The sequence below is a fragment of the Ochotona curzoniae genome, unplaced genomic scaffold, assembly GCF_017591425.1.
Source record: "Ochotona curzoniae isolate NIBS_2020 unplaced genomic scaffold, NIBS_Ocur_1.0 contig_2927, whole genome shotgun sequence".
NCBI lineage: Eukaryota > Metazoa > Chordata > Mammalia > Lagomorpha > Ochotonidae > Ochotona > Ochotona curzoniae.
The window spans coordinates 3,823,513-3,850,022 of record NW_024465654.1 but is presented as its reverse complement, the minus strand read 5'-3'; the positions used below and the strand labels follow the sequence as shown (position 1 = coordinate 3,850,022).

Below are 26,510 nucleotides of genomic sequence, written 5' to 3'. Positions count from 1 at the left end.
GGCTTTGGATCAGTGCAGCACCAGCCATGGTGGTCACTTGGAGAGAGACTCATATATCTGACTTTGCAATTAAATAAATAAGTATTTAACAATCTTTAAAGAAAAGCAGAGGGGTTGGCACTGTGGTATACAGGATAAAGCCACTGCTTGTAACCTGCACCCTTTTGTGTTGTGGCTGCTCCACTTCTGATCCAGCTCCCTGCACTAGCCTGGGAAAAGCAGTGGGAGATGTCCCAAGCATTGGGTTTCTTCCACTCACATGGGAGATTCAGATGGAATTCCTCGTGCCTGGCTGTGGCCTGGCTCCGTCTTGGCTACTGTGGCCATCTCGGGAGTGAGCCAACAGATGCACGGTCTCTCTCTCATTCCTTCTCTGTCAAATAATAACAATGTTTTCAACAACAGAAAAGGGTTGTATTCAAGGTGGCAGTAGATTACAGTCATTGAAGATCTAGGTGATACAGGAGAGGACACGGTAATGGAAAATACAGAGCAAAACTAAAAGTGACTAAATTCTAGAGTGGGTCCGATTGTAGTGAATGAGAAAAAGGAAATAAAGCTGGACATCCTCAGCCCAAGACGACGGTATGAAGTGATGTGGGGCTGAGGGAGGGCACGAGCTCATGGGATAAATGGCTTTACTGAAGGCGCACGGGACCTGCACCTGCCAGCAAGTGAGCCTGCAGCAACGAGATGGCCAGAGAGGCCCTCAGACGCGAAACCTGCCCCGGACGTGCCCGTGGGCTATTCAGCCTCCAGAACTGTGAGAAATAAATGTCTATTTTTAGCAGCTACCCATTATATGGATTTTGTTATAGAAGTACAAATGCACGGAGACATAGGGGAACATAAAACATCTCAGGCAAGGACAAAGTTGTGGTGACAGGTGCCACAGATAGGCCGAACAATGAATGATGGTACTGGGGCAGGAGGAGGAAAAACAGCAAAGTTCTTTGTGACTCATTTAATATCTGGAAATATTTCTTATAGTTACAGCTCAGGTGCAGCCTAATCCTGTGTGCCAGCCACAGGACAAGGACTCTGAGAGAGGAACGTGGCCATTGCCAGGAGCAGAGCCGGTGAGGGCTCACAGGTAAGACCCTGAAAAGCACGACACCTAACCCTTCCCTTTCCCCGCTCGCCGTGGCTGGTGTTCTGCCAGCCAAGCACGTGCCACTGCCCACCACCCCTCTCCGAGGCAGCAGTCCTACCTTGTGGCTTTGGATTTGCGGCCGTGCGCTTCGCTGGCGTCCTCCCATTTATCCCCCAGGCCTCGTCATCACGTAGGCGGCCATCAATCAGAGTGTCAGTGCTACTTGTCAAACCAGGCAGGGCTATGGCGATCTTTGGACAGGTGCTGGTACCTGCAGGAGCGCAAGAGAGGAGAGGAGAGGGCCGGTCAGCATGGAGGCTGGGCACGCCACTGGCTGCTAAGGGAGGCTTCTGCCGAGCCCGGGAAACAAACCCAGGCTTTGTTCCTGGCCTGGGCCTGACCAGGCTCTCCCGGCGTGTGCTGGCCTTGACACAGGGGTTTCCTGGGGAAGATCTCATGCCATCTGTTTCAGAGACCTCACGGCGCATGCTGACGGGCGCCTGCCGCACACCCGTTCGGCCTTTCCTCCCAGGGCCACGGGCAGGGCAGGGCGCAGCTGCCGGGAGGCAGGGAGGCCGGCGCGGGAGGCCCGGCACTAATCCGTTAAAAGCGTTCCTTTGCCTGTCCAGTCAGCCCCTAGTCATTGAGCGACTCAAAAGAACAAAAGCCAGTAGGCACAGACATGACAGCTGACCCGGGGGCGCTGCAAGAACGGCTCCATTAGCCACGGACACACGCCCACATGTGCACACACCCCCTCTCAACCGGGCCTGACTCGGCTCCATGTGACCACCACAACAGCCTAAGAGTGACCCGGGCTTTCCAAGGGAAGAATGGTGACATTATGTAGGTAATATTGCCATATGCGCCTAGAACGCAGAACCCCCAAAATGCTCTTTAAAGCAACTATGAAATCTACCACGTGACACAGACCAAAGGGGGAGAGATGGGCCTGCGGCGAGAAGTCGTACATCAGCATTTTCTCTAACACATGTAACACATTTCCTTCCCTCTGCTTGATGTGGTGATATTAACAACACAACTGAACTTGGCTTAAGACAAAAAAGTTTGGGGCCAGCATGGTGGCAGTGTGGGTTAAGCAGCCATAGGTGATGCTGGCCTCTGGTATCAGAGCGCTGGATTCAGGTCCTTGTGGTGCCTTCCACCTGTGCACCTGGGAAGGTGGCGGAGGATGGCCCACGTCCTGGATCCCTGTATCCACGGGGGACAGCTGGATGGAGACGCAGGCTCCCACGAGGTAAGGAAGGAAATGAGAAAGACCTCTGTCGTTGCCTCTCTAACTCTTCCTTTCAAATAATTTTTTTAAATCTTCTAAAAGAATTGTGTAATAACAAAAAGTAAAATCTTTACCAGGAATTCACTACAAGGAGTCAAAGTTTGCCATTTAAGAGATTACTGTTTTGTTAAGAAACAAAGCACATCACTTTTTATAGAGTTCAAATATCTAAAATTAGGACTTGCCAAAAATTTTCAAAGCATTACTTTGAATAAAAAATATCCCGTTAAACTAAGCAATTAATACAAAGGACGCTTCTACCCGATTTGTTGTGCTCCGCTAAAATTCGCCTTGGAGCAGATTTTAGAAAATATTGTCGCTTGCAGGTCTTGTCTGCAGCGTCGGCAGAAAGCCAGCACTTAGGCCCCAGGCAGTGGGGTTTGCATCAGACAGCCTTCCGCTAAGGCGGTTTATGTGCCAGCTGGAGGAAGTGCTGTGCAGCTGAAGGACTGATTGAAGAGCCCGCGGCAGAGTATTCAAATGTAAACAGCAGGGAGAACTTACACACCTTCAAGCGTGAATGACACACCCATAACGCCACCATCATGCCTCCACTTAGCCCCTCAGGACCAGTGGACACTGCCTGCAGGAACTGCCGGATGGCTTAGGCCACCTGCCGGGGTCCAAGGCAGGACAGACTTCAGGCAGCCACCGAAAGCCACCGAGTACAACCAAAAGACCAAGCAGCGACCCAACCCCAGCGGGCACAGGTGGGGGAGGGGATTAAAGCAGACCAAGCCGAGGCTTCCAGGGGCCGCACGGCTGGCAACACCAGCACCCCACACACACATTAGTTAGAGTCTTGGCTGCTTTGCTTCTAGTCCCAGCTACTGTACCTGAGACTGCAGCAAAGCAAGACCCAAGTAAGTGTTTGGGCTCCTGCGAGCAGGTGGAAGACCTGTAGGCAGAGCCGGGTGCCTTGCTTCAGCCTGGTCACTGCAGCCATGTGGCGAGAGATGCAAGGTCTTTACAGTCCTGCCTTTCAAACAAACCAAAGGAGGGGCGAGGGAGAGAGGGAGGGGGAAGAAAATCAACCCCACGCCCACCTTCTAATCCCATCAAAGCCATGATTATAGATTTATGGATGTGCCAATAAACTCACAGCCAGATTCATTCCCACACGACCATTTCAAGCAAGCTTCCAACCCCGTGGGGAGGGAGGGATACACAGAACGCATCTGGCTTTAACTGGCTCTTGGTTTTTCTTTTTCTTTTTTTTAAAGTAATGATCAATATACACAGAGGCCACATGTGGTTACAAGGCCAAAAATATTCACTTCTCTGGCCATTACAGGAAAGGCAGACTGACCACAGTGCAGGACAAACCTGTCAGGGTGAAGGCTGTCTGCCGACAATGACCATTTCGTGACAGCTGGTCAGCTGGCATCTCCGAGACGAGCAGTCAGAGTGAGGGCTGCCTGCGGAGCTGGGCTCAGCCCACTTACACTCCCTGATGCCCCTTACTTGGGTGCAGTTGTGTAACAGGGAACCGAGACCCCAAATGCAGCCAGATGGGTCACCTGTCACATATACATGACGACAGGGGCTCTACACTTCCAAATTGTAAGTGGAGTGACTTGTAATTAAACAGACATCTGGATCACAGAAGGAACTACATTTTACCAGCGTTTAAACACATCCCCTACCCCAACCCTCCGAGATTTTTAAACAATTATTTAAAAGGTAGAGTTGAGCAGGGAAGATGGAGACAGATCTTTTATCCAGTGATTTGCTCTCCAACGGCCAAACTAGCCAGAGCTGGGTCAGACCAGAGTCAGGAGCCAGGAGCTTCTCTGAGCTTCCTTATGTGGGTTCAGGGGCCCAAGTGCTTAGGCCATCTTCTGTTGCTTTCCCAGAGGTAGCAGCAAGGAGCTATACTAGAGGTAGGGGAGCTGGGTTTCAAACTGGCACCCATGTGGGGTGCTGCCATCCCAGGCATGGACACATCCCCACAAGGTTAGTATTTAAATGGGACATCTCCCAACCACATTTGACTTCTCTGGAGGACTTGTCACCTGTGCAATCACTGGGTCTGAGCAATTTTGTAGTTTTTCTTTGGGTGATTCAGCTGTGTTTGCTGGTGCTACCTTCAGGGGAATGGCTAGACACGAGTTAACTTCAGACGCGTTCAGGGAATCCAGTCTCATCCCTGATTGCAGAAGCCTCTCTGTTCTAACTGCAGGGGGCGCTGTGCGGCTCACCTTTCTTCCCGGGACCTTTGCACCTTGGCAATCACACTTCCTGTCCCACTTCTGAATGGTAGGTAATCCTCTTGGCGGGAAGGTGACATCTGCCGATTCACCAAACTTTGTGCCAGTAATCGTTCTTGACCAACTTATCACATCCTAGGTTTGGATTCTCTTTTTGGCCTGCTATGCAAAAGGAGAAGCCACTCTGGTTTCATCCCTTCCAGGCACCCAGGTCTCATCTTTATAATCTCCTTCATGCTCCTGATTATGCAGCCTTGCCCGTCCATAACCTCGTTCTCAGCTGCACCAAATTTCCAGGCTGGCACAGCTTGACGGATGCCAACCCTCAGGGCAAGAGCATCTCCCGAAGAAGGCAGAAGTGGTTTCCTAAAGGGAGATGATGTTCTTTCTTTTTTTAAAGATTTATTTATTTTTATCGGAAAGGCACACACACAGAGAGGGGGAGACACAGAAAGGAAGATCTTCCACCCGACGATTCAGTCTCTAAGTAGCCGCAACCACTGGAGCTGCACCAATCTGAAGCCAGGAGCCTGGAGCCTCTTCTGGGTCTCCCACATGGGTGCAGGGTTCCAAGGCTTTGGGCTGTCCTCGACTGCTTTCCCAGGCCTCAGTCAGGCAGCTGGATGGGAAGTGGAACCACCGGGATTAGAACCAGCAGCCATATGGGATCCCAGCGAGTACAAGGTGAGGACTTTAGCTGCTAGCCCACTGTGCTGGGCTTGGGAGATGATTTTCTAAGCAGCACAGAGATGCACTTTAAAAAAATCATTAATTTGAAATAATTTGAACTTCACAGAGAAGGGGCTGGCATTATAGCACAGTGGGTTAAGCCACTACCTGTAACGCTGGCTCTGGATACGGGCCTTGGTTGAAGTCCCCATTCGCCCCACTTTGAATCCAGCTTCTAGCCAACGTGCCTGGGAAAGCAGTGGATGACAGTCCAAGTCCCCGGTTCCTGCCATCATGTAGGAGGTCAGGAAGCAGCTCCCAGCTCCCAGCCCTGGCTCTCGCAGCCATCTGGGGAATGAAATAAACTATGGAAAAACTTCTCTCTTACTGTGCCCTTTCAGATACATAAACCAATCCTTAAACAACACTTTCATGGCCCCACGCCTCCTGAGAGCTACGTAGGCTCCACGTGTGGACGACGCACGATGTGCTGTATGTTTCTCTGATGTGTCCTGAAGCTTAGGGCAGGACTATGGGTCTGGAGGAAGAGCGAGCAGCAGCATTTCAAACAGTTCCCCCACACTGCTTGAGCTGAGTGAATTCCCTACAATGACCATCAAACCACACAAACCTCAGCAAACATCCTAGGGTGAGTTTACGGTAATTCTTTAGACCCCACAATGACACTTCTAAGGCATCTCTAATGCGGAAAGAGCCCTCGCACATGCAGCTTCCTGTCCGGGGGCAGCCAATGCAAAAGTGTAAAACACTGGCAGCGGAGTGCAAGCTCTTCAAGACACTGAAGACAGAAAACCGTGCTACAGTACTGTCCGATCGGCATCATTTACAACACGGGATAAATGCAAATACAGATGCAAATGTCTCAAAAGCAAGAGCGATAACACTGCCTAACTTGAGGAAATGAGGGCAGAACAAGCATTTCCATGCCTTCCTGCCGATGTAAGCACACTGTTTAAATGTTTTACAATGAAAATCGTATTTATGGGCTACTTACAGAAAGGGAAAGTAGATGTGGACAAACCACAACATGGATCAGCTCTGAGGACATTATTCGCCAGAAAGCCAATTCAGGTCTCTGGTGCTGGGGTGACAGAAACCCGACTTCTGTGGGCACCGTCAGGACGAGCCCCGAGCCCAGGCACTCCCACAGGGGATGCAGCAGCCCAATGCCCACTGCTGAAATGAAATGTTGTGAATAAGAAAGCTTATCTTTTGCTCAATGAAGAAACATCCAAAAATATTAATCTGTTTTTACCTCCAACAAGGCAGGAAATCCTCCTGAACACCCACATCCCACTGAACATTCTCTCTCTTACTTCCACCTGCGCTCGCACTCCCGGACAGCCTCAACCAGCCTGCTGCCTTCTGCCCACCTCCACCTGCTGCTTCAGACTCAAAGGATGCTCTGCCAGTGTCTCCACCACATGTCTAAGAGCTGTGCCAGCCACAGGCTCAAACCTGGACCTTCACTTGCCACTCCTGCTGAGGTCAAAAGCCTCGGAGCCTCTCTCCTGGGGGTGCTCTGTGTCCGTCAGTAACCCCGCTGACGGAGGCTTCAAGGCATTTCTAGGTGCTGCCCACCCGTCACCACCCTGGCCCACACCGCTGGCCCCTGCACTGGGTGACAGCCAACCTGTGCCTTCCCTCGTCCATGCGACAGCGCAGAGCTCCCAAGCAGGTTCAGTGAGATTGTTTCAAGCCCAAGGCCAGCTTCTGTGTTTCAATTCCCCACAGGCTCTGTACTTCCCTCGGATCCTGCAGGCTCAGGTCCTGCAGGCTCTCTGTGAGCCATGCCTCCTGACCTTACCACCAGCCCTGGCTCCTTACTTGCATCGGTCCACCTTAAGGCCGTGGCTCTGGCTGTTCTTTGTTGGAACGTCCCCTCCCCCAGAGGACTGGCTACCTGAGTTATCTTCCAGGTCTGGGCTCCAGTGCCTCCTGGTCCACGTGCAGCCCTCTGCCCACCCACTTGGTATGACAACGAGCCACTCCAGGCATGCTGCAGGTGCCACTCTCCAAGCATCCCTGCCCTCCCCGCCAGCTGCACTGCTGGGTATCTTCTCTTCCCTATTGGGAAACTAAGTTCCAGGAAAGCTATCAAGCTCTTTAAAAAGTTCTTGGCAAATGAATGAAAACTTCATTTTGGCACACACACAAAAAGTGACACTCATGCATTTTTTCTCCCCTCTAGGGACACTGTGAAGATCTTTTCATAAGCCAGGAGCACCACCTGACATGTAAGTAGATGGTCAACAAACACTTGTTGGACAAATGAATTGTGGGCATCTTAGGTAAACTCACGGGCTTATGTTTTTATTTTCTGTCTCATGAGAGATGTTTCCTAAATTCTGAGAATAAGTACTATTTTAATAAGCAGCTATTTTACAGCCCAATCTGCATACAAATATTTCCTTTTATATATTAAAAAATTTTTGAAATTTTGAGGCCAGCACTGTGGTACAGTAGGTTCAGCTGCCATGTTCAACAGCATCCCAATTCAGCTCCCAGTAACATTCCTGGGAAGGCAGAGGAAGACGACCCAAATGCCTGGGGCCCTGCCCCCACAGGGGAGGACCAGACGGAGTTTCAGGTTCCTGGCTTCAGGCTGGCCAGTTCTGGCCACTGTGCTCCTTTGGGGACTGAACCAGCAGACGAAAGATCTCCGACTCTCCCTCTTTCTCTATAACTGATTTTCAAGTAAACAAAAATATTTTTTAAAAATTGAAATGTTCAATGTTATTTCTATACAAGCCAGAAATATCCAGCAAGGTGGTTAGGGATGGGAGATAAACTGCTTTCACCCAAATAATTTTCATCAATGCATATGCAAAACTGTAAATAGATTTGTAAACATCTGGAATTGTGGATCCAAACAGACGTTTGGCTAAAAAGAGCAACAGCGAAAAATAAAGAAAAAACCCAGCATTCAACTGCACATTTCCATGTATTATCATCTGTAATTGCAATTTAGTAGACTTGCAAACTACTGTGCACTACAGGTTCCCAATAATTCAAACTCATTGTCTCATGCTTCCTAAAATTAAAGAACATTATCCTGCAAAGTAAAGCAAATGGCTTTAAGTGAAAAAGCAGTATGAATTTCAGACAAGCCTCGAAGGCAGGTAACTGCAGATATTTCAGATTTTCACAACTTTCCCAGTTGGATGAACCCTTAGAATAGAAACGCAACTGTTACGACCACTCCTTTTTTAACAGACACGATGCATCCAATATGAAATGGACATCTGCTAAAAGCAAAACTGATTTTTTTTTTAAAGATTTATTTTTATTATTTTTTCATTGGAAAGGCAGATATACAGAGAGGAGAGACAGAGAGGAAGATCTTCCGTCCGATGATTCACTCCCCAAGTGAGCGCAACGGGCCGATACTATGCCGATCCAAAGCCAGGAGCCTCTTCTGGGTCTCCCACGCGGGTGCAGGTTCCCAAAGCTTTGGGCCGTCCTCGACTGCTTTCCCAGGCCACAGGCAGGGAGCTGGAAGGGAAGCGGGGCTGCCGGGATTAGAACCGGCGCCCATATGGGATCCCGGGCGTGCAAGGCGAGGACCTTAACCACTGCGCCACTGAGCCGGGCCCAAAACTGATTTTTTTTAAACGAGCACTTTTCAGACTAGGAATGTAAAATTTCCCCGACATGCTCCCACTTACTCACTGGCTTGGGAACATTCTTCTCTACGTGAAAGACGGAGAAATATTCCATCCGCTGGTTCACTTTCCAAATAGCCACAAGCGGGGCTGGCCCAACCAGATGGAAGTCAGGAGCCTGGCACAACATCCAGGTCTCCCACATGGAGACCAGGAAGGGACCAGGTGCTTTGTGTCTCCTTCCTGCACGAATCTGTACCCTCACCATCCCGCACCTGCCACTGGCTTCCGCGACTGTTCCCTCTGACAGCTCTGGGATCGCCAGGAGATCATTCGGAATAAATTCCAGCACAACCATGATGTGCGCAAATAAACACAATAATAAATTGTGAAGTCCTTGCACACAGAACACCAGCCTCTTATTCAATAAGGGTTATGGTATTAGTAATGACCAAGTGGCTGGCAGTAGACATGAGGTGGATTTACAACACAAAAGCAGTATTCATCTTATCTTCAGTGTTCATGGTTGGAAATGGGTGCCCTGCGTGACATAAACTGTTTAAATTTTGCCTCCGTTGGATATCTCTTCATTTGTTATTAACAAAATTGCTTGTTTTTCATACTGAGCCATTTTCTGAAAAGCACACTTCAGTGCCGTAATCACAGCCTCGACATCCGTGGTTAATAGATCTCGTCTTTATCCGTCCCAAGCACAAAATACTTGAGAATAATCACAGCCAACTGCAAAGAGCCTAACGAAAACCATTACATTCCTCCCAAATTCCACCCTTCGCTTCCCCCTTACTCCCTGCGCAGTGTACTGAAAACCCTATTTCAAACTGCCAAGGACGCAGCTGATTCCAGGGTACACAGAAAGGCACTGCAAGCCAACACCCCGAGGAGCAGGTGCACCCCGGAGCGTGTTGTGGGAAAAGCCACCCATGGTCTGGCAGTGCAGTCTTGGCTGTTGACACCCCCACTAGTAGACCTGCTCCTGCCTCCCACCCAGCCCCCGGCTGCCCTCCTGACCTCACCCTGAAACTGAACTGAAACTCTGACCTCCTGGCCGCCACTTGGAGCCTCTCAGCCCCGAGGCTGCACAAACCCACCAAGTCCTGGTCGCAGAAGCAGCACCAGGTGAGGGATCCAGGACGCCTGAGCACCGTGCATGGGAGCCTTGGAGCCAAACCCTAGAGGAAACCACAGCTGGACAGTGGTTCCACACTTGGCTTTCTCCCAGTTCTCCCCACCGTGCACACTGTGGGGATGCACACATGAGTAACGACAGGAACACTGCAGAGGAAGCTCTGCTTCATCTGCACGCTGCCTTCCGCCCAGGAGGGAAAGCCGCCCAGGAGCCCACAGCACAGAGAGCAGCCTGGGGCGCAGAGGCAGCCTGGTGCAGGATGCGCGACACTCCCACACACAGCAGCACTTCCCAGCCTGCCCTTCGACGTGGCTTCGCTCCCCAAGGGCTTAAACCCCAAGACCAAGGAGACACTGCATCTGCCAAGAAGCTTGACTAACAAAGCGGGCCGCCCGGTGCTGCGGGTCAGACGTCCACACCTGGGGCAGGTAGGCACCCACCTCCCATCATAGACATTCTCGGGACACCAGGGAGTGCATTCCTACAGGCTGGCTCGGGCTTGTGCTGGGCTCTGGGATGTGGCTCCTGCCAGAACTGACCCAAGCTCCTCCAAGAAGGGTCACAGAAACAGCCATCTGGGGAGTAAAGCAGTGGCTGGATCTGTCTCTCCTCTCTGTAAACCTGATCTGCCTTTTCAATAAAAATAAAACAAATCTTTAAGGGCCCAGCACAGTGGCCTAGCAGCTAAAGTCTTCACCTTGCATGCGCTGGAATCCCACATGGGCGCTGGTTCTAATCTCGGCGGCCCTGCTTACCATCCAGCTCCCTGAATGTGGCATGGGAAAGCAGTCAAGGATGGTCCAGAGCCTTGGGACCCTGCACCCCATGTGAGAAACCGGAAAGAAGCTCCTGGCTCCTGGCTTTGGATTAGTGCAGCTCCAGCCATTGTGGCCGCTTGGGGAATGAATCAATGGACGTCAGATATTCCTCTCTGTTACTCCTCTCTGCATAGCTGACTTTCGAATAAAAATAAAATATTTAAAAAAATAAACCTTTAAAACAGATTCCACATTCCATGAAAACTGACAGTATTCACAAAAATCCACTAAAGGCCCCATCATATGTCACAAAAACCAAGTTTATGGAATACTATAAAATCAGCCTTAGATTCAGCCCTAAGAAATTAAGACAATGATGTGCACACAGCCAATTCAGATCTCCCTTCAAGAACTCTACCAAAACATCCGCTCTGCATCAGGGGAACACGAGTCACTTCTCAGCCCCGTGGACAGCAGAAAAGCAGCAAGGATGAGTTGTGTGTCCTTGTAATTCAACAGCTATTTCACGCCTTACAGCACGAGTGAGCCCTTCTCCCAAGGGTGAGGACCACCTAACTCCTTCCCATCAGGCACATGCAATCAACAGGCCAATTCCTGCTGGCTGCTTGCTTATGCAAGCAACATTCTCCCGGAACACACACTTGCTCACCTGTGTTGTGCACGATGCTACCTATTACTCTGGCACAGCAGAGGACTCGGCCCGAAATATGTCCGATATAGCCCTTTATAGAAAAAGCCTACAGACCCTGACCTCAACAAGGCAACAGACTGAATTAGCACTGTAACTTTCCAGCCCCCATTTCCTCCTCCAACCAGCAGTGCAGGCTTGATGAAGCAAAACTTACTGGATTTCAAGGAGCTCGTTACTGGCTTCCTGACACATCTGTTCCAGCACTTCTTGGCTCGCAACCCACTCTGGGGTGGATTCAGTAAATTCACCCTGCCACGGGGAATCATCTTGGGTTTTGGATGGTCCTCAACTCTGCAGGTGCAGCGTGCTATTGGGTCAGCTGCCTTCCTAATATTTTTAGCAGAAACTGTTTCCTCCCCATCTCTGCTACATGAGAGCCAGTTGGCTGATGAGAAGGCTTGAACCACCCCCACAAAAATGATGCCTTCTGGTCAGTGATTTTCAACCGACTATTGTTAGAATCACCATATAACTTCAAAACAGATTGGTAATCCCTGGCCTGCACGTAACAGCAGTGACCCAGAAGGCCTGGGGGCTGGGAGAGCACCCCAGTTCGTGCTACAGCTTCCGGGGTTATCTCCATGTGCAGCCCAGGCTGGAAACACGCACTCCGCGTTGCTCCATGCTAGGACCAAGCCAGAATTTGCAACAGAAGCTGCCTGAAATGAACTCCGTCATTGAAGCTGTGAAGCTAAAGTTCCACCAGAATTATAAAGTTGGGGACCCCCTTGGAGATGTTTCTCTGGTTTTCTGGGTTCACAGCATCATGTGCCTCGAGCTTAGGGCCCAGGCAACACTTACATGCAGGCGTGAAGCCCCCTTGGAGCAGCTGAAAGGCGGATTATCTAGGTCACACTAAGTGATGTCAGTGAGCTCTGTGCCCTGTCGCTGGCCACGAGCGACCCTAAAATTCCTGGAACTTCACGACAGTCGTGGGCACAGCACTCCTTGTGGCTCCTCACAGATCACTCAGAGGAGTCTTGGGAATTTGTGGAGAAGTAGGAACCTCTCTGTCGGGAATGAGAACGCTCATGGCATCCAGTAGACAACTTCAGCAAGAGGCTGTGTGGCCGGAAGCCCAAGCCTGGAACCTTCCCTGTGGAAGGAGTGGAGCCGGAGGCTGGGGAAGGAATCTGTGATGCTACATGGGGTCAAAGCTCCCGAAGACAGGGTGTGGGGCTTCCAACTTGGAGGACATGCGCACACACAACAGGTGGGGCACCCAACACCAGCTCTCCTGCCGTGGAGTTACAGACCTCACCCAAAGGCGGGGGGCGTCCAGCTGTACCCCTCACAAGGTCCCGCACAGCACCTTCTCAGAGTTCTGTCAGCCACTTCAGAACAGAGCTGAGCCCAGGAAGGCTGCATCTTCAAATTACTGCCTGTCAGTCGGCAAGAGGAGATGCCCAGGCTCATGACTGGTACCTCATGTCAGTCCTGGGGGCCAGACTGCTCATCAGGCGGGATGTGCCACCCCCGTGGGGCAGGGTCAGAACCGGGGCAGGGTTAGAACCGGGGCAGGCCCTTAGGACACCTAGTAGGTGTCCAACCCCCTGGTTTATATGATGCTAGCATCCCATAATGGTGCCAGTTTGAGTCCTGGCTGCTCCTCTTTTAATCTAGTTCCCTGCTGGTGTCTTGGGAAATCAGTAGAAGACAGCCCAAGTGCCTGGACCCCTGCACCCCCATGGGAGAGCCAGAAAAAGCTCTTGACTCCTGGGTTGGGCCAGGCCCAGACCCAGCCCTTATAGCCATTTACGGCAGATGGAAGATCTCTAACTCAGCCTTTCAAGTAAATGAAATGAAATTTTTAAACATTTAAAAAACCAAACACCAAGGAGAAGCTGTGAAACCCCAGGTGGAGGTGAGCCAAGGCTGCCAGAGACCGTGAACGGAGAGAGTCCAAAATCAGTGACATGCAAACTCGCACTGAGCTCATCAAGCTCTGAAGAAGCACCAGACAGGCAGGAAAGAACTCGTAGGGCAAAACTTGGTCTTTGTTGACGAACTAGAGCCAAGCCACTTGCTCCAGCCATCTGGACTACCAAGTAACACAAACCTCCACTTCTCACCGACTTCTGCACACTGCAGAAGCCTAACTGCCAACACGTCAACTTATTTGATGAGGATGCTGCTGCAAGTAAATGAAGCTCTCGCAGCTGCAGTCGTCAGGAAGCAGGCAGGGCCGGCTGTCTCAGAAAACGCAACAAATCAGCTCTCATAAGCTGACTCTTACTCACTCGCCTCCGAGCTGCCCTTTCTAGCTTGTTCGTTTGGAACTTGCTTTCCCTCAGCTTGACCACTAGCTTCGCCTCCTTCAAGTGTCTGGCTGAGTTCTCCTGCCCCCCGTCCTGTCCAGCTCTGTGTCTCACTGCGCCTGTCATGCTTCCTTTACTTGGTCAACCTAAATTCAGCTCGGTGGCAATAATGGGTACAATGAACTTGCCCCACACAGGAAAAGTTTCTGAGCCCAAAGCTTGAAAGCCACCTGTTCCCCGCTGCAGCCCAGGCATGTGACCAGTGACAGGAGCAGGCTGACCTGCTGTGAGCAGTGAGGCTGTGGGTAGACGGGAAGTACCTCTGGTTCCCCCAGGAGAAAATGGGGTGATTAGTAAAACTAGAGGTTGAAAGGTCAAACTTTTGGCCCGGTTATTTACTTAGTCACCATGGGAAAGTTACTTAGCTTCCTTAAAAATCAAGAGCCCCCTTTTCCTGGCTCTGGGGACATGTCAAAGCCCAGAGCCTTCAGAACTCTTCCCTCGGGCCACTGACTACTGGCAGGTTTCTGAAAATACTTTTGGCCAACTGGATGGCTCGTGAAAGTTGCAACAACTTTTACTGTCTCCCTTCACCATCTGTTCTTCATCATGACTTTCTCAAACATCAATAGTGCATTCTTCCCCAGCACTGAGCACCCATCAGTTTAGTAAGCTGGGTGTGTGCTTTCCTTACACCCTGCTGTGGGATCCAACCAGCAGGTGGACCTGTCCCTCAGCCCCTGGCTGGACTCAAGTCCCTCAAGGGCAGGTGCACGGCAGGACTGTGTTCTGACAGTACAGACAATTGTCCCAGTCATGTTCTATCACATCTAGCTTATCTTTTATTTCCTCTTTCTATATGTGTATAAACACACACACACACACTACATGTGTGTATATATACACATACACACAAATATATATACATTTAAAAAAAAAATTTCCCCCTGGCTGTCAGGAGGAGGAAGTGAGGAAGAAAAAATGAGCCAGGTCATCAAAGATAACCACTTCTCCAATTCTGAATTCTAAAACTGCACGCCTGAGACAGAGCTAGGCCATGTCTCTAGTCTAATTGTGCCCCCTATAAATCAAGAATTTAACTAACTTACTCATCCACTGATGAGACTCATCTTATTATTCCCTTCTTGGAAACATTTTATCAGGACTGTGTTCCTTTCTTCCCCAGGCCAGCAACCCCCACACCTGTCATTCATGTCTCTGCCAATAGCAGCTCCTTTGGCCTGACCAGCCTTCTGCAATGAGCCCATTCATCAAGCTCTGGTCCCTATGTCGCCCTTTACTGAGCAAATCCCCTCAGATAAACTCAGTAGTCTGCCTTTGGTTTCCATTTCATTTTTCCTTTTCTGTTTTCTAAACTCATACTTAACACCTCAACTTGGACTGTTTAATAGGTCCTCGAAGACGAAGGTATTAAACAGGAGATCAGTCAACATGCTATTCCTCCTGCCCGCTAGGCAGGTCCTGTTATCACGCCATGTCTAGACAGTCTACTTAGGACGGAAGAAGTACCAAGACTACTATCTTCTTGGCTTGTTGTTGTTTTATACCTTAAACTAGCAACTCTGATGGAAAGAGATTAAGACAAAAATTACTGGGTAACATTAAAGAGAGAAAAAAAATTACCTCACAAATTTTTAATTTCACCAGTTCCATAGTCATTAGCAGGCTTATGTATTCATTTACTGTAGTCAAAAATAAATTTCATATTTTATTTAAAGATTTACTTAAAAAAACAGAATTAGAGATCTTTCATCCCCTCGTAAACTCCCCAAATGGCTGCTGGGCCAGTCTGATGCCAGGAGCCAGGAGCTTCCTCCAGGTCTTCTATGTGGGCGTAGGAGCCCAGGCAACTGAGCCCTCACCTGTTCCTTTTTCAGGTGCATCGGTATGGAGCTAGATTTCAAGTGGAGCAGCTGCGACTTAAACCTATGCCATAGGGATGCCAATGCTTCAGCAAGCCCCACTGCAGACCCCAGAAGCCATGAATCATTGTTCTCATCAAGTAACAATTCATAAATTACAACTGTGGGCTGTAGGATTTTAAGACGTATATCATGGGTGGGTATTTACTCAAGCAGGTTAACATCAGTTAAGGGGCGGGTGTGTGGGGGCAGCAGGTGGTGCCACTCAGCATGCCAGTACCCCATACTGGAGTCCCAGCTCCCCCACTTTTGATCCAGTTACCTGCTAACACGCTGGGGAGGCAGCAGATGATGGCCCAAGGACTTGGCTCCCTGCCACTCACGTGGGAGACCCTGATGGAGCTCCTGGCTCCAGCCTGGCCCAGCCTGCCCATTGTGAGCACTTGGCAAGTAAAGTGGTGAGCAGATGGAAGACTTGCTTCTATTTCCACCATTTCTGTCTTTCAAATAAATAGACAAACCTTAGAAAAAAATAAGATGCCAATTCAGACACCCGTGTCCCACATCAGAGTGTCTGAATATCCTAACCCTGACCCAGTATCCCGTCACTCCAAGCCTGGCAGGAGGCAGTGAGGGTCCCTGCACCCTCATGGAAGACCTGGGCTGAGTTTCCAGCTGTCAGGCCACTGAAAGCATCAAGGCAATCGGTCAGCATACGGAAGCTTGCTTACTTGCTCCTCGTCTCTGTGTGCCAAATAAACACAAATCAAAAACAAAAATGCAGGTTCTAATTATCCAGACTCAGAAATCTGGAAGGGAAATGCTTGTCACACAAATGCACACATAAACCCACACACTAACACACCTCCTGGACTTCCACATCCTTTGCTTCAGACTTTACAGAAACTATGGAAAGGGGTCACTTTTACTTTGCTCCTTTGTTTTCTTGCTTGTCCTAATTCCTTCTGTAGGAGAGTTTCAAAGAGTAAAATGATTTACATGCAGGAAGATAAAACAGAAAACAAAAAAGAGGGGACTTACATGCTTGGCACAGCAAAACATCCTACAAAGAATACAGAGCAACCAAGCCAAACTAGCTTCACCTTGCCATGCTTTCTCCCGACGGGCAATGTGCTTCCCAAGTGGAAAATATGATCCCCAAGTCTCTGCCTTTCAGACCCCCCAAAAGTGTGCCTCATCTCTGTCTCACACAGCACATTCAGTCCCAGCCCACCCCGTTCCCAGAGCTTGTGCACCCCTTTCTTGACTCCGTTCTTCACTGTCTGCCAGCCAGCTTGCCCTCTCAGACTTCCAAGTGGAAGAAAGCCCACAATGAGCAAGAACACCCACTCAGTGAAGATGGAAGCGGAGAGATGGAGGCCGCCACAGCTCCAAGGCGGCGGGCTTCAAAAGCTCACGGAGCTCCTGAACACCTCAGCGAATCTTCACCGAATCAGTTCGCATCTCTAATTGTCCGCTTGGCTCACTTTAATTCTCCAAAGAGAAAAAAGGCACATGGGTATTAGCAATGCATTCCCACATTCAACCAGCGGAACCCTCCTAGAGCCCAGAGAAACGGCAGTGGAAGTGGCAACAAAGCGTGGTCTGAACCTGCTGAGTGCTCAGAGGTGCTAGGTGGGGAGGAAATGGAGTCAAGGGTACTCGCATACACTATGGAAGTCCCAAGGCACTGCTGATGCGTCCAGGGAGCAGAAAGGAGGAGGACAGCATGGGTAGACCAGGAGGGCAGCAGCCACGGCGGAGAGGGCACATGCACTGTGCTCCGAGCAGAGGAACGCATCGAGGATGGTGAGCGGAGGGGCGACCGCTGTCTGTCTCCCTTTATGAGGGGGCGTTTGGTCCACAATAGAGTGGGCTGCTGGGCTAATAATCTGGAACCAGGGTAGCAGCGGTGTGGACTACTGCTGACATCCTGAAGCAGGGTTTGCGGGCACCCAGGATGGGGCAAGAGGAATTAAACTTGAGGAAAACACAGGTTTCCAGCCTGAACATGAACATCACAAGTTGCTCTGTGGTGGCATGGAGGAACCCAGATCCAACAGGAGAGCCGGCACTTTCCTCCGTTCACATCCATTCCCCCCCTGCCTGCTCCAACACGTGACCTGTCTCCGGTCCAGGGCCAGCTGGCAGCGGAGTACACAGAGGACTGGAGCCACAGAGTGTGGCAGGGACTTGGGCCACGGTGAGGCCAGATGAACACCTGCACATAGATAGCTCTCAACTGATGAAAATTGGCTCCAGGGTGGATATTTGGCCTCAGGGTTAAGACCTCGGTTGAGATGCCTACAACTCCTCCTGGCTCTAGTTCCCAACCACCGCAGGAGACAGCTGCTGACGCTGCTTCAAACACTGTGTGAGCAGGGTAAGGGAGCAGGGGGTGAAGGGGAGGGCAGAGGAGTTGGGGGCATGTGGAGGGGAGTGCCTGGCACCCACACAGGAGGATTAGATTGAGTTCCTGCCTCCAGATTTCCATTTGGCCTATGGCTGACTGTCATGGCTCTGTGATGAATGATTAGATGGGAGCATTGGTTCTCATTTAGAAAAACCAGCTCCTTATTTTATCAGAACCAAAGAACTGGAGTGGCTGGCCCTGTGGGGGCAGCCTATTAAGCCTGTCTGCTTCACTTCTGATCTATTTCTCCTAGGAAGGTAGCAGAGGATGGTCCAGGTGCTTGGCCCCTGCACCCACGTGGGAGATCCAGAAGCAGCCCCTGGATCCTGGCTTTGGAACCGTCCAGCTCAGGCCACTGCAGCCACTGGAGGAGTGAACCAGTGGGTGGAGATCTCCCCTCCTCTCTCGGTTAAGACTCTGCGGACACTCTCACCTTCACTGTGCAGAGGTGATGATGACCACAGGGTGGTCAGAGCAGGAGGGATGGCTGCAACTTCAGAACACCCAAGAAAGGCCTTCAGTGCTAGGAATGAGTCAGTTCAGTCTTCCCTGGATCACCTGGTACCTTCTCCAGCCCCTGTATTCCTTTGTACTGCCCTGTGGCCTATATTATTCCATTATCTAACAAGAGTTGGTTCAAAATAAATCTTAACACTATACCATCATTTACGTGACATACACATTTGAACACAGATGAAATGAAGACCAACTGCCTAACTAAAGTAAGGACCAGGGTTGTGGTGCAGTGGGTTCAGCCACCACCTGGCACACCTGGGATGCCATATGCCGTCTAGTCTGAGTCCTTGATGCTCCACTTTCGATGTGCCTGAGAAAGCAGCAACAGATGACCCAAACGCTTGGCCTCTGCACCCAAGTGGGAGATGTGGATGGCGCTCCAGGCTCCTGGCTTCCCCCAGATTAGCCTCTGATGCTGTGGTCATTTGGGGAAGTGAACTCACAGACAAGAAATCTCTGTCTTGCTCTCACCGCATCACCACTTTTCAAATACATAAGTCAATTGTCCAAAAAAAGGAGAAGGTTAAACGAGCAAAGTATTTTCCAAGTCTTGTAAAAAGGATGCGCTAGTCCCAGGAAGCAGGAGCTGGGACTGCTGAGGCTGAACCTGCTGAGATGACTTCAAGCAGCCAGGGTGCTGGCAGGAAGGGCTCCCTGTCTTTCCAGATTGCAAACGCCAAAGGGAACCCAGAAAGGCCCCCCTCCCAGGGAGAGGAGCGGAGGCGGGGCCCCCAGTTCCCATGCCCCCGCCCCGCCCACACATCACCACCTCTCTCAACTCTGGCCGCGAGGAGGACCAGAGAAGGCAAACCTACACTTCTCCTTCACGCCAAGCTCCTCCCCACCTCCGGCTCAGGGCACAGAGTACCGGGGGAGCCACAGGGAAGTCCTATGCAGGCGCCACCTCTTCAGGAGTGGAACTTGTGCAAGGGAACCCCAGCTTCAGCCTGGAGGGGGCAGGAGCCGCCCCACCCCTCAGCAACTGCTGGAGCTAGAGCAGGGCCAGCCGGGGCAGCCAAGCTGCGGGACAGGGCCTGGCCTCCCTCCCCCACCCTCGATTCCCATCCTGCACCTGTCCGGGGGCTCAGGAAAGGAGATTCACCCCGGCGGGCAGTCTCTGCTCAGGTTACCAGGCTCCGCCTAGGCAGCCCACACCCTGCTTGCAAGCAGGAACAACAGGGAAATAGCTCCACAGAGCAAACCCATTTCAGCTCTTAAAAATATTTGCAGGAGGCGTTTCCTGTCACATGACCACGTTTGTGCAACACAGCCGACTCCATTCCATGAATCCACTGTCTGCAACATTCAAGGAGACGGCAGTGGCAGGAGCCGGCTGCTGGCCAGTGTACACCACGCTATCTTATGGAAAGGTGAGTAACACCCCCTACACTCGCGTGCCAGCAACAAACACAGCAAGAATAGATTATTCTGTTGGCTTCAACTCAACTCTGCCCTTGGCAGCTAGTGAATGGCAATTGGTCCAGGAGAAACGAGAGGAGATGGCAAGAAGGGCACCTTGCTTCCCTTTTCAGCCGGCTTCCCCTCAAGGAGTGCATTTCGAAAGCTTACTAACTCCTGCCCAAACACTCCACATTAGGAATCTGGGTGGAGTCTTGTCTTTAAAACCCAAACAAACTCCCACCATCCTTTGCCCACAGGCTGGAAAAGCCGGGCGGAACAGCTATAGAAACTGAAACCACCTACCTGGATCCACGGACATGACTGGGACACTGATTATCTGTCACTCGTTCATGTCGGACACTTCCTTGCTGCTTTAGCAGCCGGGACAGCCTGGCTGAGCCGGAGCCAACAGGAGCTCTGGCCAGCACACTGGGGCTTCAGGGTACAAGGACGTCCCTTGCACATTTGCCACACCCCCTGGGGCTCAGGCTGCTGCTGTGCAGCCGGGGCAGCTTCTACTTAGTGTGGAATCTACCACCACCACCACCACCACCACCACCGGGGGCAGACAAGTCCTGAGTCGTAAGGAGAAGCACTGCAGGGAACAGGATTGGTTATAAGCTGACGAATGCCTCAACCATTACCAATGCAATGTTGACTGCCTTTCGTCTGGAGTCCAGCCTCAGGAGTGCCAGGCTGCAGACGTCCCGAGTGCCCACTATGTATGTCTGAGCACAGAGTTTGCTGGCCAACCTGGAGGAGGGAGCAGGCTGAGGCAGCACCGAGCATCATACACCCCTCTCCAGAAGCCAAGTCTGAGAAGTTACTCCAGGACATTGTTTAACTGGGACATCGTTTAGCTGGAAAAACTTTCACAGCCCAGTTCATAACTTCCTTTTGTGAGCTTACATAACCAAACAGTAGAAAAGGTCAGGATGAAAATATTTGTAAGCTCTGACTGAGGTCCTGGCTGTAGGCACCTTCTGCGCTCCAGCCCACGCCCCTCCTCAAGCTCCAGGGCACACACACCACAGGGTCCTCCCCTAGGTCAGGTGCCACCCTGCCCCCAGGGCTGACAAGCTTCAAGGTGTCTGCCCACACTGCTATGCATGGCCAGCAGTGAGAACCACTGGGGTGAAGAAGGGCCAGGTCAGAGCCTCCACTCAGTCACACACCTGCCATGACTGGTGCACTTTCACACTCCCGTTGACATGGGGGGCCCTGAGGAGCAGCCCCCGCCCATCAGGAAACGAAGCATGTCCATGTTTTTCACCAAAATTGCATTTCCTGATAAGTCTGTTTGCAATATGAAAGTGACTCCGCACTGAGACTCACAGAGCAAACAACGAAGCTATGGGGCAAAGAAATGCAGGAGAATCCCTGGATTGCATCTCACTTCCTTCGCAAACGCCCGATCTGTCTGCAGACCACTCTGGCAGGGGAACAGCGGGGATCTGAGTCCAAGACCACTTGGCATTAGCAGTTTTCAGTAAAGTGAAAACCAGAACATTCTTCTGTTCACAAAAACACCCCAGCTGCTGTGTTTCTGGAGCCAGGAGAGCAATCTGAAAATTACAAACTCAGTTTTCGGTTTTCTTTTTTTTTTTTCAAAGATTTATTCATTTTTATTACAAAGGCAGATAACCTTTGAAAAAAAAATACCTGGCCAACAAAATGTACTTGGAAATTACCCAGGCCCGGAAACATGCACTGCTTTAGTTAGTGAATCAATTAACAAGCATCTATACCCACTGTGGCCCTTCCCTCAGCAGTAACAAAGAATGGGCCACTATCCCATATCAGCTCACAGCCACTTCACACCAATCGAGCTTCTTGTTAAAGTGCCTGGCAAGCAAGCAGACATGGCTGAGGCGCTTCAGCTCCTACCACTTAGGTGGGAGACCTGGATGACGCCCTGACTCCTGCCACCTGCCTGACCCGGCCCTGGCTGCTGTGGCCTTGGCGGGAGTGAATCAGTGGAAGAAAATCCCTCTCCTCCCAGCTTCTCTGACTGCCAGCTCGCCACCTTTCAAGTAAATAAAATAGATCATAATAAAATAGCAAATGAACTAGAACAGCACAGCAGCAGAAAGAAGCTACCCCAAATCCACGTTCATGAGAGTCTTTACAACGTTCTACAACAGGCAGCCCCGTAAACGCAGGCGGGACCAGGGCAGCCAGAGGCTCGAGGTGCGAGATCCCCAGCCAGGGACCACGGAGTGCTGGACTGAATTTTGGAAGCCGACGTGATTACAACAGATCTTTCTCGTGCCACTGGTCACATGACCATGCATCAACTCTCAGACTTTTATCACAATCTTATGCCAGATAGCTTACTCCCTAATTTTCTAAAAACGAATGAGCACATAAAAGCTCTTGGTTGGTCTGTTCTGTTTTTAAGGTTCTATCCTTTAAAAGAATGGTGCCAGTTCTTTCTTAAAAAAAAAAAAAACCAACTTATTTTTTGTATTTGAAAGGCAGAGTTACAAAGAAAAAAAGAATCATCCATTCCCTGGCTCGCTCCTCACTTGGCTCCAGTGGCTGGGGTGGGGCAAGGCTGAGGCAGGAGCTTCACCCAGGTCTCCTACACAGATGGTCCGAGGATGTGGGCCACGCTCTGCTGCTTCTCCGGGCACATTAGCACACAGCTGGATGGCAAGTGAAGCAGCCATGTCTCACACTGGTGTCCATACGGGATGCCAGCATCGCAGGGGGCGATTTTAACCACTGTATCACAGCCACAAGGTAGGCCCAGGCAGTTTGTTCTTTAAAAATAGCAAGAAGTCAGCAGACTGATGGTCTGTCTCGGAATAAGCATATTTAGATAGTTCCGTTCATTTCAAATATTATGAGGCAGGGTGGCGTTTGGCACACACCTTCAGGTGCCCGCATCCCGCTGTGGAGAGAGCAGGTGCCAGTGCAGACATGAGCCCTGCCACCAGAGCAGGGGGCCTGGGTTGTGTTTCAGGCTCCCAGCTCCAAGCTGCTCCAGCCTTGGCTGCTGTGGGCAAGTTGGAGAAAAGATGAAAAACCATGCTGTGTTTTTCTGCCTTTGTAATAATATGAAAACAGATTAAGTCTTTAAAGTTTTGTTGTTGTTGTTGTTACAGATATCAATCCTGGAAATTACCTAAAATCCAACTGATCAAGCCACAGCTATTCAGAAAATGCCAGGGCCTCGGGACTTGAAGCTCTACCTCTCTGTCTCTCCTCTACTTTGTAGAGATCTTATTTCTGCAAAATACCTTGAATAAGGAACTCAGTCTGACGTTCACATTGTACCTTATAACATTGTTTTTTTTTTTAAAAATAATATTGAACTCACCTTTCTTTTCATGAATGCTTAACAATATTACTTACAATACTTCCTCTCCGATAATGGAAATGACCTAAAGTGAAGATTCCTGCATGGAGCCCATGTTTCACAAATTAAAGCTTACACACTCAGTGTGTTTAAACACGTGTGGGGAGGGCTTGCACTGTAGGAGGTCAAGCTCTGCCTGCGGCACAGGCCTCCCATAGAGCGCCGGTTCAAATTCTGGCTGCTCCACTTCCAGTCCAGCTGGCTGCTAATGTACGCGGCAACGCCCTGGGGTATGGGACGAAGCTTCTGGTTTCAGCCTGACTCAGTCCTGGTCATTGTGAACAGATAAAATCAATCTCTCTCTCTTTGTGCCTCTGCCTCTCCCTTCCTGTGATTCTGACTTTCAAAATAAATAAAAATGAAACAAAAAGAGTTATCCATCTTAGCATTTTTCTTTAAAGCTAATTGGCACATCACCTGTCATGGCATTGAAAATTTCTGCATCATGATGGCAATGCCAACTTCAGGAAAGTGTTCTTGGGGCCTGGCGCGGTGGCCTAATGGCTAAAGTCCTTGCCTTGAACGCACCAGGATCCCATATGGGTGCCAGCTCTAATCTTGGCAGCCCCACTTCCCATCCAGGTTCCTGCTTGTGGCCTGTGAAAGCAGTCAAGGATGGCCCAAAGTCTTGGGACCCTGTACCTGTGTGGAAGACCTAGAAGAAGCTCTGGGTGCCTGCCTTTGGACTGGCACAGCTCTGGCCATTGCAGCTGCTTGGGGAGTGAATCATCGGATGGAAGATCTTCCTCTGTCTCTCCTCCTCTCTGTATAGCTGATTTTGCAATAAAAAAAAAATCTTAAAACAAAACCAAAAATGTTCTTGGTAATGAACTTACTGTTGGCAAGCGTTAACAGGAGACTATATTGGAGTGTGTTGGTATCTGTTCTCAAGCAGCTACACTGGGGAGGAGGAAAAATGGTGGAAAGTCTAACTCCGAGTCACGAATTGCCAAGTAAAGCCTCGGGTCTCCAGGGTTCCTCCGCCGAGGGCGGCCCCCGCCCACAGAGTGACCCTCATCAGCATTGGAAATCAATTTCGCACTTGTTAGTGTTCTAATAACAATCTTTTGAAATCAAGTGACACTGTGGTCAAACAACTCCCTTATGAGCTTCAAACAACATGAAAACAAAACAACCCCAATGGATGCAGCACCTCCACTCTGCCTGCCTGTGAGCCTTAATGACATTCCTGAAGCAACACCAGGCACATCCTGGGGCCAGAGCACTTTTCTATTCCACAACTTTTGTGCAGATGTTCAAACTGAGCTGCAACTCCTGAGCCACTGTTCCTAAGCCTCCATTTGTGGGGTGGGCATTTGGTGCAGGGGTCAACGCACTGACAGACATGCTTGCACCCCTTGTCAGCGTGCCTCGGAGCCCACACAGGGGCTGTTGGGCCAGCTCCTGCCACCTGCCGGGGGCCCGGGCCCAGGGCCTCTGTGGCCATCCTCCCACGCATCTGCCCATGTCTGTCACTATTTACATGCTTTACACACAGCACTATCACTGACTAGTCACCAGTCAACACTAGCTGCTCAGCCCTGCATTTTGCCTCCATTGTCTCCACCTGCACATGTTTCTTGGAGCGCTTACCAGAAGTGGACTTGCTGACTCAAAGGCACAAAGTTAAAATATGACAATTTACTGAAAACTTTTCCTGAGGTCTCTCTGGCGCGCTCACTCTTTCTCACACACACATTCTCTCACATTCTCATTCTCTCCCTCTCTCTCTCCTTCCTTCCCTCCATTTTCTTTGCTATTATTTTACCAGGCTTTTAAATTGCTTGAATATTCATTTTTATTGAAAGGCAGAGAGAGAGGAAGAGAGAGAATCTTCCACCCACTGGTTCAGTCCCCAAATGACTTGCGCACCAGCACTGGGCCAGGCCAAGACCGGACCGGAGCTGAAGCTGAGGACTCCATTGGTCTCTTACCTAGCCGTCAGACATCTGCACACCTGAGCCATCACCGCCACCAGCCAGACTGACAAGGAGGGAGCTGCAGCCAGCAGTGTGGGGGTCCAGGACTGCTTATCAACCAGTACAACACATGTGCACCTCTGGATGATTTAAAGATCTGCGCCAACTTAATATGAGAACTCCAAGAACACCTTAGCAAGGTTGGAGTACCTTCCTAAGATCTAGTATGCACTGTGCAAGTTTAACACACACAACCACACAGCCTATTTCACAAAAAGCAAAGTGTAACAAGGGTCACACAAAACAGCGTGGTTCCAGTTACAGACAGTTAAGAACATTCCAGAGCCTGCTGTTGTCTGCCATAGGTGGCACACTCAAGGGAAGATGACCAGATCTGCAGAGGGCAGCCACCTGTGTCGAGCAGGCCTGAGGCAGAACCAGCACGGGAGATTTCAAGGGGGCTGCTAAGCTCCCCCACCCTGAGGAGGATCTGTCGTCACTCTTGGGACAATCTTCAGTCACACACACACACACACTCGAACTCGTCCGTACATATTTCACTAAAGCTAAACCCAGCAACTCAGCATTTAAATGTCCGTGTCCTACACAGTGGTTTTGGTTTCACAGTTAGGCCATCTGTGGGGTTGCCCAGACCTCATGCTGCAGTGCCTGGGAATCCGTCCCCGTCACTCTGCTTCCTGCCCATGTGCACCCGGAGGCACCTGCTGATGGCTTGTGTCCTGGGAACTCTCGGCCCCTGGATAAAATTCTGGATCTTGGCTCCAGCTGGGCCCAGCACAGGCTGATGCAGGAATCTGAACTGCTAGGCAGGATCTCTCTATATAATTACTCTGTGTCTCAAATAAGCTTCAAAAATACGTATGTGAATCGTATATCCCTGGACAACAATGTGTATGTTTACAAATATTATCATTCCTAAAAAAAAAAAAACATCTAGAAGGAAGTGGGACTGGCAACGTTGTACAGTGGCCTGAGCCACCACCTGAGACGTTGGCATCCCACATGGGTGCTGGTTCAAGTCCCAACTGTTTCATGAACCATCAGGGAAACTTACAAGAAGCTCCTGGGGACAACCTGGAGCCTGGAATTCCGTTTAGACCCCCACATGGACGGCAGCTACCCAAACACTCTGGCCATCTCTCACTGTTTTCCTAGATGCATCAGAAGGGAGCTGGATTCCAATAACATAGCCAGGACTGGAACTTGAGCTCCCATATTAGGAT

General features: G+C 50.4%; 1 protein-coding gene across 2 annotated transcripts in view; it reads right to left on the bottom strand.

Annotated features, from left to right (window-relative positions):
* The window catches only part of FGD4 (FYVE, RhoGEF and PH domain containing 4), a 96,161-nt gene that overhangs the window by 46,361 nt on the left and 23,290 nt on the right, over positions 1 to 26,510 (bottom strand). For both annotated transcript variants that reach the window (XM_040978857.1, XM_040978858.1), the window contains exon 2: positions 1,212 to 1,364. Coding sequence is in view for 1 of the 2 variants with exons in the window: in XM_040978858.1 (XP_040834792.1) it covers positions 1,212 to 1,364 (153 nt within the window). In the remaining variant the exon portion in view is untranslated. The remainder of the gene's footprint in view (positions 1 to 1,211; positions 1,365 to 26,510) is intronic.